Source organism: Triticum dicoccoides, chromosome 6A (assembly GCF_002162155.2).
Source record: "Triticum dicoccoides isolate Atlit2015 ecotype Zavitan chromosome 6A, WEW_v2.0, whole genome shotgun sequence".
NCBI classification, from domain to species: Eukaryota; Viridiplantae; Streptophyta; class Magnoliopsida; order Poales; family Poaceae; genus Triticum; species Triticum dicoccoides.
Window position 1 is genome coordinate 353649948 of NC_041390.1, and position 13567 is coordinate 353663514.

Sequence of the window (13567 nt, forward strand, 5' to 3'; positions counted from 1 at the left end):
TCACAACGGTGGCGACGCAGACGGTAAGACTGGAGAAGAATCCGAAGGTAAGCCGACAAACATCCCCCCACAGTCGTAACGGTTGTGGCTGGAGTGGAAACCGACGAGGTTGCTCAAGCAAGGTGGTAGCCCTTTGTGCCGATGTCGATGTAGCCGAGAGCGTAGAGTGGTCCAGCCATGGTTGAGGTAGCCGTGCGAGGGACGCCGTGGTCGATGTCGAGTCGGGGTGACCGGTGTCGAGGTAGTTGTCGTGGACCGGAAAGAAGAGCAGCGGCGGCGGCGGCTAGGTTAGGAGTGCGGCGACGGTGCTTGAAGTAGGCGAGGAAGAGCTTGAAAGCATGACGAAGACCGGTACGAACGGTGGTGTTCCCGCGCCTAGGGAGGCAGCGCGACACATACCACGTAGAAGTCGACGCACGGGGATGGCGGAGTAGACCGCATGCCACGGCACTACGTCATGATGAGGCGACGCAGCGGCAGCGCGATGGTCGATGCAGCCACGGAGACGACCTGAAGCGGACGGCCTCGAGGCGGTGGTGGACCGCGGCCCGCGACACTACGGCCCAAAGGGCGACGCAGCGGCAGCACGCGGGTCGGTGCAGCCGCGAGAAGAACCACAAGATGAGGACGCTACTGTCCGATGAGACGACGCAGCGGCAATCCGGTGCTCAATCGGTGGAGAGGCGCGCATACGCGACGAAGATATTCACACAAGATCCTGCAAAGGACGAGGCACCCGGCCAGACGTGGCATGTCATGCAACGGGCTGGACACATGCAGAAACACCAGCGTGAGACGCATGATGTACCATCAGCCAAGGCATGCATGCACACACACACACACACACGTGTTATCCAGGCCATGTGATGTGAATCAACTTGGCCTGCTTACCCTGCGCGGGCGGCCGCCAACATAGGCGCGAGAGCAACAACCCATGTCCGCGCGGGGCGCGTGAGTAGCCGCGGGGATCGAGGCCACCGGCACCCGGCCAGAGCCAAACCGCACGAGCGGCCACCACACCAGCGCACGGACGCATAGCTGCTTAGGCGCGGTGCAGCAACCAAACCAGATGGATACAGACCAAGGCGATCTGAACGGACCACGGCGATGACCCGGCAAGCACGATGTGTAGATGGATACACGGGTGACGGTACGTCCTCCAGGGTGTCGTGTGCGTGCCAGATCGCACAGCTGGAGAGGTTGGTGTTGTCGATGTCGAAGTGAGGCGCGTGAGGGTCGACGGGCGGCGGTGGGCGACGCAAACCGATCTATAGATCGGAAAACCAAAAAAGAACACCGATCAAACGACCGGCGAGAGAAAAAACCCGGATCAATTGATCGGGAAAAAGACTCTCTAGGGCAGCCGATCAACGCGATCGGCGGACGAACCCTAGGTATGGGCGGCTTGGCCCCCGGTGGCGATCATGGAGATCGACCGCCCCGGGGGCGGCGCGGTGTGGAAGCGGCGACGGCTAGCGCTGTGGATCGAGGTTAGGCTGATACCATGTTAGAAGGGATAGAGAGTGATTGGTGAAATTGTTGATATATTGCTTGAGCCTCGTGGGCATATATACATGCAGGGGCGGGCCCAGTACAATTCATGGGTATTCTTTTTTTTTTTGCGGGTGAATTCATGGGTATTCACTTCAATACCCATTATTTTGGCCAAAATATTATGTATATATAGTGTGTACCATGTACTGTATGAAATAAAAACGAGATATAGACAGAATAGCAGATTGTATCGCTTCCAGCCGAAGGATTAGCCAGCCCACCTCGTGCTTCTCTCCCTTTCACGCTCCAACATGGCCTAGTGGCCCAAATCTCTTTTCATCTAGTAGGTCAGTCCCAGCCCAATTCAAAATTACATAGTGGTCGTGGGCGCAATCAGACGCAGCCCTGATCGATCATCGATCGGATGAACCGCTCCGCCCACACTCCCAGTTCTCATCGCTAGAAAAAGCACCATGGTCCACAGCCGCACGGCGGCAGGAGCATCGGCGCGTAGTGGCGGGCTGACACGCGACCGCGACGCACATGCATCCAGGGTGTGAGATTGAGTCGAGGCATCAATCTCGTTTGTCAGTTGACACATCAATCTTTTCAGATACGTTTTCTATTCTTTTTCTCAGATGTGCATTATGGCCTTTTAGATTAATTCTTAGATCCCCTAAAAAAAGGTTATTCTTGGATGGTTGCCCAGATTCATTTTTATGGAGGTGCTACAGAGTCGTTTGTTGGGCAAATATTTTTTTGTTTTGGATGTTTTGAAGAAGTTGGCATTAGTAGTACTGGATGTGAATTTATTTTGATGTACCGGCACTAGTACTAGTACCGATTGTACTCTCCATTGTTGTTAGATGTTACCACTTCATATGTTTAGTAATTAGTACTTTCATACATTCAACAATTCCAAGTTTTGATCCTAGATCAATAAGAGGAATCTATGATGCTATTCCAATTTCCATGTTTTATCTTTTATATATTATACAATTTGTATAAAATGATGCTATCATCATTTATACATGCCAAAAACAAGTTGTCAAAAAACTGTAAGCTCTTAAGATTTTGAATACACACTCTTAAAATCCTGGGCCCGCCCCTGTATACATGAGTACATGATCATCTTGGAGTACAAGGCAAGGTAGAATAAATCTTACGCTATCCTATGTTCCCTAAATAAACATTATACTCAACAGTATGGATCTGGCCTAGGATCATGACTGGTCATGTTGTAAACTTAAACTTTTCATAAAAGCATTGGAGCATGCAGGAACTTAGTGTGGTATAAGGAATTTGCAAAGTTTGGATATACACCTTCAGTTCATCATCACAATTTTGTGGCAGATGATAGTATTGAACCAAAGATTCTCTTATAATTTCATACATAGATAAAAAGATTCAGCAACATGAGTGGCATCTATGATTGATTTTAGTGAGAGAATTTGAATAATACGATCTTCCATGTGTTTAACAGCTGCTGAATGACTGCAGAAGAAGATTTTTTGCCTTTCTTTTGGCACTTCCATTATTATTTTATTATTATCTGTATTTGGTTTTTCATTGGAGTAGCATAGAGTAACAGAACATTTTCCAATGTGTTAATGCAGGTGGTGTCCAATCTTTCTGCCACCACTCGACCTTTGTTCTATGTGGAGTCTTGGGCATGCTTTCCGAGGGAAAGAGAACGGCTGTTTAGACTGATCGATAGCAGTAAGGTTGCTTACTATTACTTTACTATAAAAGGCAGTCCTTCGGCATATTCATTATGAAGTAGCTGCCATATTTTTGAGTTTTACTTTGTTTATGACCCATGTAAAGTATTCTCATATTAGAAAAAAATGTTTCCCAGTTTGATAACAGGTGTCCTTGTAACATGTTGTAAAGCTTTAGATTTACTCATTCTAGGAGTGTTGGATATTTAACAAGATTCCACAGATGTCATCTAAAATGAATATTTGCCTTACCTGTTTATTGTTTTCATGGAACATGTGCTGACTGCTGACTATATGCAGAGAAATGGGGTCTTATTTATTAGTGCTGATGTTCATTTTGGAGAAATCGCTCGTTTTGACTGCGGTGTTCAATATCCATCGTATGATATTACCTCGAGTGGTCTTACTCAGTCTGTCGAGAATTCTGTACCAGCAATATTTCAATCTGTTATGAGACTTCTGGCTTGGCTGACACCAACCCCCATGCGAGTCTTCAGCCCTAACTGCCGTCACAAATCATGCTCATATGGTAAGCTTTCATTTCCTTAGAATGTCATGACAGCATATACCCCCCTAAGTAACAATTGCCGTAGAACGTGTTTGAAGTTTTGGCTTACCGAATTGCCTTGCTTCTATCATATTACAATATGAAGGTTCTTTTCGGTTGCTGGTGTAGTTGTAATCTGTTCCCCCTTCTGCATATTAGTACTTGTAGCTTCACAAGTTTTTTTCTTCTAAAGGCTGCAGTTTAATGCTATTACCATGAAATTGTGAACATAGCATTACGAATTTTCAGCCCGTATTTGATTTATTTTCTGCTGTGGTTTGAGTTGTTCTTGTAGTCCTTCACCGGTTGGTCCTTTTGTTGTTGTATGTATCAGGTCAGCCAAATTTTGGAGCAATCGAAATAGATTGGAATGCAGTAACTCCACGGGTTAAAATTGAACTAAGAGATTTACAGGGCAATTCTGTTGATGGTGTGGAGTTCCCTATATCTGAGCTGAAGCCATCAAATGCACATGCAAACAAAAAAGAAGGGCATTCTTTTGAAGCACATTGTAGTCTCGAAACAGAGCTTCCATGGCTGGTACGGTACCGCCTTGCGATGCTGTTCTTTGGCACCATTGCCGGTATGCTACTAACATCGATCTCAACATTTCAAACCACGAATTCTTGCTTTCATCACATTGCAGCACTTGTCTAGTTGTATGTCTTGATGGATTCCATATGCTACCTGCAGTTTTTGTCGTTGCTTTGGTGCTTGTCGGAATCGCTTGCTGTTCAGCTACTAAAATGTTTACTAGGAAGTGCAAGATGGCATAGCTACACATGACAGTGGACAAGAGCAGAGACTTTTCGATCTGACTAGTGTTGGACACTGACCAGGTGAGCAGGGATGTTGATTGGCCAAGGATCAACATGACACTTACTTGATTGTGAATATGGCACGCTGTGAGCACATACTGGAAAGTGTAACGAAGCTGTGACGAGTCTTCATATAGGTGGAGAAATGATGCCATGGAAATCCGTTTGGTTGGCAATGAATGAACAAATATACGGGTTTATTTGTTTGTTTTCTATGCATTTTTGTTAGGACCTCTTAACCAGCGAACGTCAGCTGGGAAGGATGACAATTGCAAACGATTTGCGTGGCAGTTTATGTTGGCAGAGGATGACAAGTTTAGTTGGCAAGTATGACAAATCTGCCCCAATTCATTTTTTGCCAGGATTTTGTCACACCTGCACCCACTAGTGCCACGGTGGACCTGATCAGCCAATAGGAGGAGGAACAAGTCATCGGGCCAAGTCAGCATCGGGACAGAGTGGCGAGAGGCTACTTTACCTGCCCCTGCGTGGGCGCGAGAGTGCGTGGTGTGTATTGAGTTCTCTCTGTCGTCTACCTATATCTGAACCTTCCTCTCATCCCAGTAGAGCTACTTTCCTCCTTCTCTGAATCTCTCCCCCTTTTCCCTCGTGCGATCTGTTCGTGTGGATCGTCACAACTGGTATCAGAGCCACTCCGCCGCGAGATCGATCTGTAACATCCACTGCTCTGGGTGTTGATTTGCTCCGGCAAATTGACACAAAATCCCAAGCAGGGTTAGATCGATCGAGCCGGACGGCGCCCCCTTCCAAACCCTCCGCGCAAACCAAGCATATCCTTCTCGCCATGGCCGAATCATCGGAGGAAATCAAGTCCATGCTCTCGTCCCTGCTCACCCGCTTCGACGAGAGCAAAATCGCAGGCGATAAGCAAACGGAGGCGCAACTCGCCTTCAACAAGCAGGTCACCGTCGATCTCGCGCACCTGCGCCGGCAGGTGGATCTGACGCAGGCAGACGTCGACGAGGTTCGTCAGCAGCGCGACACCGTACCACCACCACCAGCGACCGCGCCGCACGGCCGACCACCAAGTACACCCCGGGGCGGCCCTCTCACCGGCTCCTCGGCGGCACCGGCGGATCCACACGCGCCGCAACCCCGCCTCGTCAACAACGGCCCTCCTCTGCTTCAACTCCGACATGAAGGGGGGCGTGGGGACGGCCCACACCACGGGGACTTCCCTCCGGGCCACCACGACATGGAGATGCCACGGCCAGAGGAGTACTTCACCAAGCCTCCCAAGCATGATTTTCCAAAGTTCGACGGCTCCGCGCCGTACCTATGGATCGATCGCTGCGTCGCCTACTTCGAGCTGTACCGCGTGCCGCCACACAACTGGGTGACCACGGCGACGCTGTACATCGGAGGACAGGCAGCCCACTGGCTTCAGGCGTACCGTCAGGCTCATCGTGCTCTGGGCTGGGACGCTTTCTGCGCGGCGATCCGCGAAGAATTTGGGGCGGAGGAGTTCGAACTGGAGATGAATCAGCTGCTGCATCTGCGGCAAACCGGCACGGTGGCGGAGTATCGATCGGCCTTTGAAGCTCACATGTACCATCTACTCGCCCTCGATGCCTCGCTGAGCCCGCGCTTCTTCGTCACCCAGTTCCTCCTCGGATTACGGGACGATCTTCGCGCAGCGGTACGCCTTCAGGCTCCGACCAGCATCACGCGCGCTTCGGTGCTGGCTCGCATTCAGGAGGAAGAAAACGACGTGCGCCGCCCACGCCCTCGACCGATCCCAGCCGGGCGGCCCCCGCCTCTGCCCGCCGCGATTCCCCCGCGATCACCCGCAGCGGCAGCGGTGGCTCGACCGGCCAGCGACGAGTTCGCTCGCGAGCGTCAACTCCGCGACTTCCGGCGTGCCAACGGGCTCTGTTTCAAGTGCGGCGACAGATACTCCCGCGAGCATCGTTGCAAGCAACAGACGCAATTGCTCACCATCCAAGTGGGCGACTACGGCGAGGTGCTCACTGACGATGCCATGCACGCACTCGACCTGTTGGACGCACCGGAGCCGGCGCAACCTGCACTAGAGTGTTGCCTCATCTCCACTCATGCGGTCTCTGGCGGGGACTCACCGCGCACTATCCGCCTTCGCGCCATGGTGGGAAATCAGGTGATGCTGCTGCTCGTGGACTCGGGCAGCACACACAGCTTCATATCCCAGGCGTTCGCGGAACGGATCAAGGCCACTGGCATACCTCTGCCGCCCGTGGAAGTGCGTGTCGCCAATGGGGAGCGCCTGGTTTGCGACAGCATGATCCCGGCTGTCCAGTGGTGGTGCCAAGGACACACATTCAGTACGGACATGCGCCAGCTTGCGCTCGGGGCATACGACGGCGTGCTGGGCATGGACTGGCTCGAACAAAACAGCCCCATGAACTGTCACTGGCTGGACAAGACCATCTCCTTCGCGCACCAGGGCAAGACCGTCACACTGCAAGGTGTTCAACCCAAGGGCACAACTACCAACATCGCCTACATCGAGCCGGATTAGTTCGCCAAGTGGCACGCCGGGAACGATATCTGGTACATGGCAGTCGTGGACTGGCGGGCGCCGAGCACGGATAAGGACAAACCACCTCCACCAGCAGTGCAAGCGGTCCTCGAGGACTTTGCCGACGTGTTTGGCGACCCCAAGAAACTGCCACCACACCGGCAGTATGATCATGCCGTCACCCTGGTGGAAGGCGCACCACCGGCGAACGGGCGGCCGTACCGGTACTCGCCGTTGCAAAAGGATGAGATCGAGCGCCAAGTCGACGAAATGCTGCAGTCCGGCGTCATCACCCACAGCGTGAGTCCCTTCGCGGCACCAGTTCTCCTCGTCAAGAAGAAGGACGGGACTTGGCGTTTCTGCATCGATTACAGGCGGCTCAAGACATCACCATCAAGAACCGGTTTCCCTTGCCGATCGTCGACGAACTGCTCGACGAACTGGCCGGCGCGGCTTACTTCTCCAAACTCGACCTCCGCGCCGGCTATCACCAAATCCGTATGCGAGAAGAAGACGAGCACAAGACCGCGTTTAAAACGCACCATGGCCACTTTCAGTTTCGAGTAATGCCGTTCGGCCTGACGAACGCACCGGCAACCTTCCAGTGCCTGATGAATGCAATCTTCGGCAAGCACGCGCGCAAGTTCGTCATCGTCTTCCTCGACGACATTCTGGTCTTCAGTGGCACCCTGGAAGAGCACGTCGAGCATCTGAGGCAAGTGTTTGAGCTCCTTCGTCAGCATGAATTGTTCGTCAAGGCCTCGAAGTGTTCCTTTGCGCAGGATAGCATTGAGTACCTGGGGCACATCATCTCCAAGGAAGGAGTGGCCACGGACGCCGACAAGACCCAGGCGATGCTGCAGTGGCCGGTGCCCACGACAGCCACTGAACTCCGCGGATTCCTCGGTTTAACTGGCTACTACAGAAAGTTTGTAGCACGCTATGGCATCATTGCCAAGCCGCTCACCAACTTACTGACGAAGAAGGGCTTCACCTGGTCTGACCAAGCACAAACGGCATTTGATCTGCTCAAGCGCGCCATGGCAAGCACACCTGTTCTCGCTCTGCCGGACTTTGACAAACCGTTCGTAGTCGAGACAGACGCATGTGACACTGGCATCGGCGCGGTGCTCGTCCAGGAGGGTCACCCGGTGGCATATTTCAGCAAGGCACTGGGTGTTCGGAATCAAAAACTGTCTGCATATGAGAAAGAGTTTCTTGCAGTGATGATGGCCGTGGAGAAGTGGCGTGCTTATCTTCAGCGCGGGCCATTCACCATCCTTACATATCACAAAAGCCTGTCCAATTTGGGGGACCAACAACTGGAGACAGATCTGCAACGCAAGGCTATGTCCAAACTAGTGGGGTTGCAGTTCACATTTCAGTACCGAAGAGGAGCAGACAACGGGGCAGCAGACGCTCTGTCGCGGGTGGGCGCTGCACTGAGCGTGGCTGCGCTCTCCCTCTGCCAGCCAGTTTGGGTGCAAGAGGTCGCCAATTCTTACGCGACGGATGCCACAGCGCAAGAGATGCTCTCCCGCCTCGCCATCCACAGCCCAGACGAGGAGGGGTTCGAGCTGCACAAAGGATTGATTCGCCGCGGTGACAGGCTCTGGATCGGCAGCAACACGGCGCTCCGCACAAAGCTCATCAGTGCGTTCCATGACAGCGCGGTGGGGGGACACTCCGGCATCACCGCCACGCACCAGCGTGTCAAGAAGCTCTTCCTCTGGCCTGGGCAGAAGCGCGACATCGACGACTTCGTCAAGCAATGCCTGGTGTGCCAGCAGGCGAAGCACGAGCACTGCCGGCCGCCTGGACAATTGGCTCCCTTGCCTGTTCCCACGGCACCCTGGCAGGAGCTCACGATGGACTTTGTCGAGGGGCTGCCGACCTCGGAAGGATACGACTCCATCATGGTGGTCGTCGATCGCCTTACCAAATTTGCACACTTCATCCCCCTCCGTCACCCATTCAACGCCACCAAGGTGGCACGAGCATTCTGGGACAATGTCGTCAAGCTCCACGGCGTGCCAAATTCGATCGTCTCCGACCGCGATCGCGTCTTCACCAGCACGCTCTGGCGCGAGCTGTTTGCGGCCACCGGCACCAAGCTGTTGTACTCTATGGCTTACCACCCGCAGACGGACGGCCAAAGCGAGCGGGTCAACCAATGCATGGAGATGTACCTGCGCTGTGCGATCCACGACGACCCCAGTCGCTGGCGCCGGTGGCTTCCAGCCGCGGAATTCTGGTACAATTCCTCCTTCCACGCCTCCCTTAACTGCACCCCGTTCAAAGCTCTGTATGGCACCGAGCCCAATTTGGGGGCCACAGCACTCTGGGACGACAAGCCGGCGCTGGTCCTCGACAACGAGCAGTGGGACTGGGGCGCGCACACCGCCCGTCTTCGTCAGCAACTGCTGCGAGCTCAGCAACGCTTCAAGAAGAAGGCGGATCGCCATCGCACGGAACGAAGCTTTCAGGTGGGCGAGGACGTGCTGCTGAAGCTTCAGCCGTACGCGCAGTCCTCCGTCGTCAATCGACCCTGCGCCAAGCTGGCCTACAAATTCTTCGGGCCATTCAAGGTGGAGGCCAAGATCGGGACCCTCGCCTACAAATTGATGCTTCCACTGGACAGTCGCATCCACAACGTCTTCCACGTCTCCCAACTGAAGCCGTACACGCCCAACTACACGCCGGTCTTCGCTGAGCTGCCCAAGCCACCGGACCTGACTCTGGTGGAGACGGCGCCCGTGGAGATCATCGACAGACGCATGGTGAAGCGCGGCGACGCAGCTCTGATTCAAGTTCAGGTGCGCTGGAACTCCGCTTCACCAGCAGCCGTGACATGGGAGGACTTCGAGACGCTCAAGCTTCGTTTCCCGGCCGCCGCCATCTGGAGAGAGCCGGCCGGAGCGCCAGGTGACGCTCCTTCTGATGGAGGGGGAAATGTCACACCTGCACCCACTAGTGCCACGGTGGACCTGATCAGCCAATAGGAGGAGGAACAAGTCATCGGGCCAAGTCAGCATCGGGACAGAGTGGCGAGAGGCTACTTTACCTGCCCCTGCGTGGGCGCGAGAGTGCGTGGTGTGTATTGAGTTCTCTCTGTCGTCTACCTGTATCTGAACCTTCCTCTCATCCCAGTAAAGCTACTTTCCTCCTTCTCTGAATCTCTCCCCCTTTTCCCTCGTGCGATCTGTTCGTGTGGATCGTCACAGATTTGCCGTGCTTACAAACTAAAACTGTGATCCTCGCGACAATATAAATTGTCATAAAAAACATATGATTTGTCATTCTCTCCAGCGAACATCAGCCGAGTAGATTTGATGGATAGGCTGTTGCCGTCTTCCACATTCTCATGGAAAGAAGTTGTGTGTCCTAAGCCTTTTTTGCCTGTGCAATGTATCTTGTGTTGGTCTGTTTGCAAGTTCCGTGGTGTCTCCGCTATGTTGTCAGTTGGTTTTTGTACGTTGCGAAGACAAAGAGACATTGCACATTCATGATATGATGTGATTCCTCTAGCTAGAGTCGTGGCGGTGAAGATTTCAGGTCATCTCGAAATTGCGTGTCCAAGTTTCATCTCAGAGTTGCCCACTTGCCCATCCTTGTTTTGCTCCCGACAAGTCCCAGCTGGAAGTCACTAGGCGGTCCCACTCCCCGCCATCCCGTGCATAAAACTGCCGCGACATCAGGCAGCACAGCAGCAAGGAGAGGATGGCGGGGATCCCGGTGATCGACCTGCAGCTCGCCGACGCGGCGCCGGAGGAGGCCGCGCGGCTGCGGGACGCGGCCTAGCGCCTGGGCTGCTTCCGGACAGGTCACGGCGTGCCGCGCGCGCTCCAGGACGACATGAAGGCCGCATGTGAGAGGGAGAATGAATGGGCAATCGCACCTTAGGTGCTGCCGACGGCGTAGCTCTCATTATATACGAGTGTACAGGTTACAACAGGGGCGCGGAGCGCCGTGGGTGGCGACGTGCATGAGATCGTGGGATCATGCAGTCGTGCATGTAGAGGAGAGGAGGAGGGAGAGAGGAGTTTGACTGGCTAACACCCCGCCGCAGTTTGAGCGTCCGGCGGACGGATGCACAAGCTGGACCTGAACTCCTCGAAGGCCGGCGTGGGGAGCCCCTTGGTGAGCATGTCGGCGAACTGCTGTGTGGTTGGGACATAAAGAACACGGAGTTCGCCAAGAGCAACCTTTTCGCGGAAGAAGTGTATGTCCAACTCGATGTGCTTCGTCCGACGATGATGGACGGATTGGCGGCCATGTAGACGGAGGAAATGTTGTCGCAGAAGACCATGCTGGCTTTGGGCAGCGGAACGACGAGCTCGACGAGGAGTTGACGTAGCCAGCAACACTCGGCGACGGCGTTGGTGACGGCTCGGTACTCTGCTTCGGCGCTGGAGCGGGACACCGTGGCTTGCCGCTTGGAGGACCAGGACACTAGCGAGTCACCCAAGAACACGACGTAGCCGGAGGTGGAGCGACGGGTGTCGGGGCAGCCCGCCCAGTCCGCGTCCGAGTACGCGGTCATGGCGAGTGAGGCACCGCGACGGAGATGGAGCCCATGGCTTGCGGTGCCGTGAAGATAATGCAAGATACGCTTGGCGAGAGTCATGTGAGGCACCAGTGGGTCGTGCATGGCCAGGCAACATTGCTGGACAGCGTAGGCGATGTCGGGGCACGTCATCGTCATGTACTGGAGAGCACCGACGAGGCTGCGATACTTGGAGGCATCAGCGACTGGGGAGCCCGCGGTGACCGATAGCTTGGAGCGTGTGTCGACGGGCGTCGAAGCCGGCTTGCACTCGCGCATGTTGGCGTGGTCGAGCAGCTCGTCGGCGTACTTGTGTTGAGAAAGGAAGAAGCCGTCCATCGTGCGGGTGACCGCGATCCCCAAGAAGTAATGGAGGGGACCGAGATCCTTCATCGAGAACTCGGCGGAGAGGAGTCCTTGGAGGTGTTGGAGCACCGATGACGACGATGCAGCAAGGACGATGTCGTCCACGTACAGTAGCAGATAGGCGGCGCCAACGTCGTTGTGGAGGATGAACAGCGACGGGTCAGCACGCGAGTTGACGAAGCCGATCGAGCGGGCGTAAGCGGCGAACTGGGCGAACCAGGCACGCGGAGCTTGTTTGAGGCCGTAGAGAGATTTGTCGAGAAGGCACACATGATCAGGGTGGGCCTCGTCGACAAACCCAGCAGGTTGCTGGCAGTACACTTGCTTGGAGAGGCGGCCGTGTAAGAAGGCGTTGTTGACGTCGGGGCGTTGAGAGAAGCCGCGGACGACCCATCTCGCCTTGTACCGCTCGAGGGTGCCGTCGGCCTTGAGCTTGTGGCGAAACACCCATTTGCCGGTCACAATATTGGCGTGGCGAGGACGAGGAACGAGGTGCCAGGTCTTTATAACACCCTCGATGCGACTATAGCTCCCACGTGTCGAGGCACGACTTAGAGACATAATCGCATTGAAGGCATATGTCGCAAGTTAGGCAATCATCACAACATCCCATGTAATATATATATGATAAAAGGGGAGATAACATAGTTGGCTTACACTCGCCACGTCAATCAAGTACATAAATAACATTACATCATCCAAATACTCATGGCCCGACTACGGCGCCAAAATAAAAGATAACCCAACACGCGACACGGTCCCGATCACCCCTAACTGGGCACCATTACTGATCATCAGGGAAAGAAACATAGTATCATTGAGAGTCCTCGTCGAACTCCCACTTGAGCTCAAGCGCGTCACCTGGAGCGGAATCATCATGCCCTACATCTGGTGTAATAGTAATTTGTGAGCCACAGGGACTTAGCAATCTCGCACCCTCGCGATCAAGACTATTTAAGCTTATAGGTAAGGCAAGGTAAAAAATGTGGAGCTGCAGCAAGCGACTAGCATATATGGTGGCTATCCTGTTCGCCAAAGAGAGGAGAAGAGGAGGCAAGGCGCGATCGAGAAACTAGAGGACAACCTGCGCAAGCATTACTCCAACAACGTGTTCACTTCCCGGACTCCGCCGAGAAGAGACCATCACGGTAACTCACACTGTTGATTCGTTTTAATTAAGTTAAGGTTCAAGTTATCTACAACCGGACATTAACAAATTCCCATCTACCCATAACCGCGGGCAAGGCTTTCGAAAGTTCAAATCCCTGCAGGGGAGTCCCAACTTAGCCCATGACAAGCTCTCATGGTCAACGAAGGAATAGACCTCCTCCCGAGACGTTCCGATCAGACTCGGTACCTCGGTTCTTTAATACACTTCGACAGGTTAAAACAAGACCAGCAACACCGCCCGAATGTGCCGACAAATCCCGATAGGAGCTGCACATATCTCGTTCTCAGCCCACACTCAGATGAGACATCCTACGAGTAAAACCAACCCTCAAGTTGCCCCGAGGTGGCCCCGCAGTCTACTCGGTCGAACCAACACTCAGAGGAGCA

The 13567-nt window shown here is 53.9% G+C and overlaps 1 protein-coding gene and 2 pseudogenes across 2 annotated transcripts in view; all 3 read left to right on the forward strand.

Annotated features, from left to right (window-relative positions):
* Window positions 1–4885, forward strand: part of LOC119316902 (alkaline phosphatase D-like) — a 12577-nt gene extending 7692 nt beyond the window's left edge. Inside the window, exons 6-9 of one of the 2 annotated variants that reach the window (XM_037591292.1) lie at window positions 3111–3218; window positions 3516–3744; window positions 4097–4345; window positions 4456–4885. In XM_037591292.1, coding sequence (XP_037447189.1) covers window positions 3111–3218; window positions 3516–3744; window positions 4097–4345; window positions 4456–4538 — 669 coding nt within the window. In that variant the 3' untranslated portion in view covers window positions 4539–4885. Of the gene's footprint in view, window positions 1–3110; window positions 3219–3515; window positions 3745–4096; window positions 4346–4455 lie in introns of those variants that run through there. The other variant, XM_037591293.1, reaches the window with a different exon arrangement.
* A 500-nt stretch (window positions 4886–5385) lies between these two features.
* Window positions 5386–10100, forward strand: LOC119315865 (annotated as a pseudogene).
* A 718-nt stretch (window positions 10101–10818) lies between these two features.
* Window positions 10819–13567, forward strand: part of LOC119316217 — a 20093-nt pseudogene continuing 17344 nt past the window's right edge.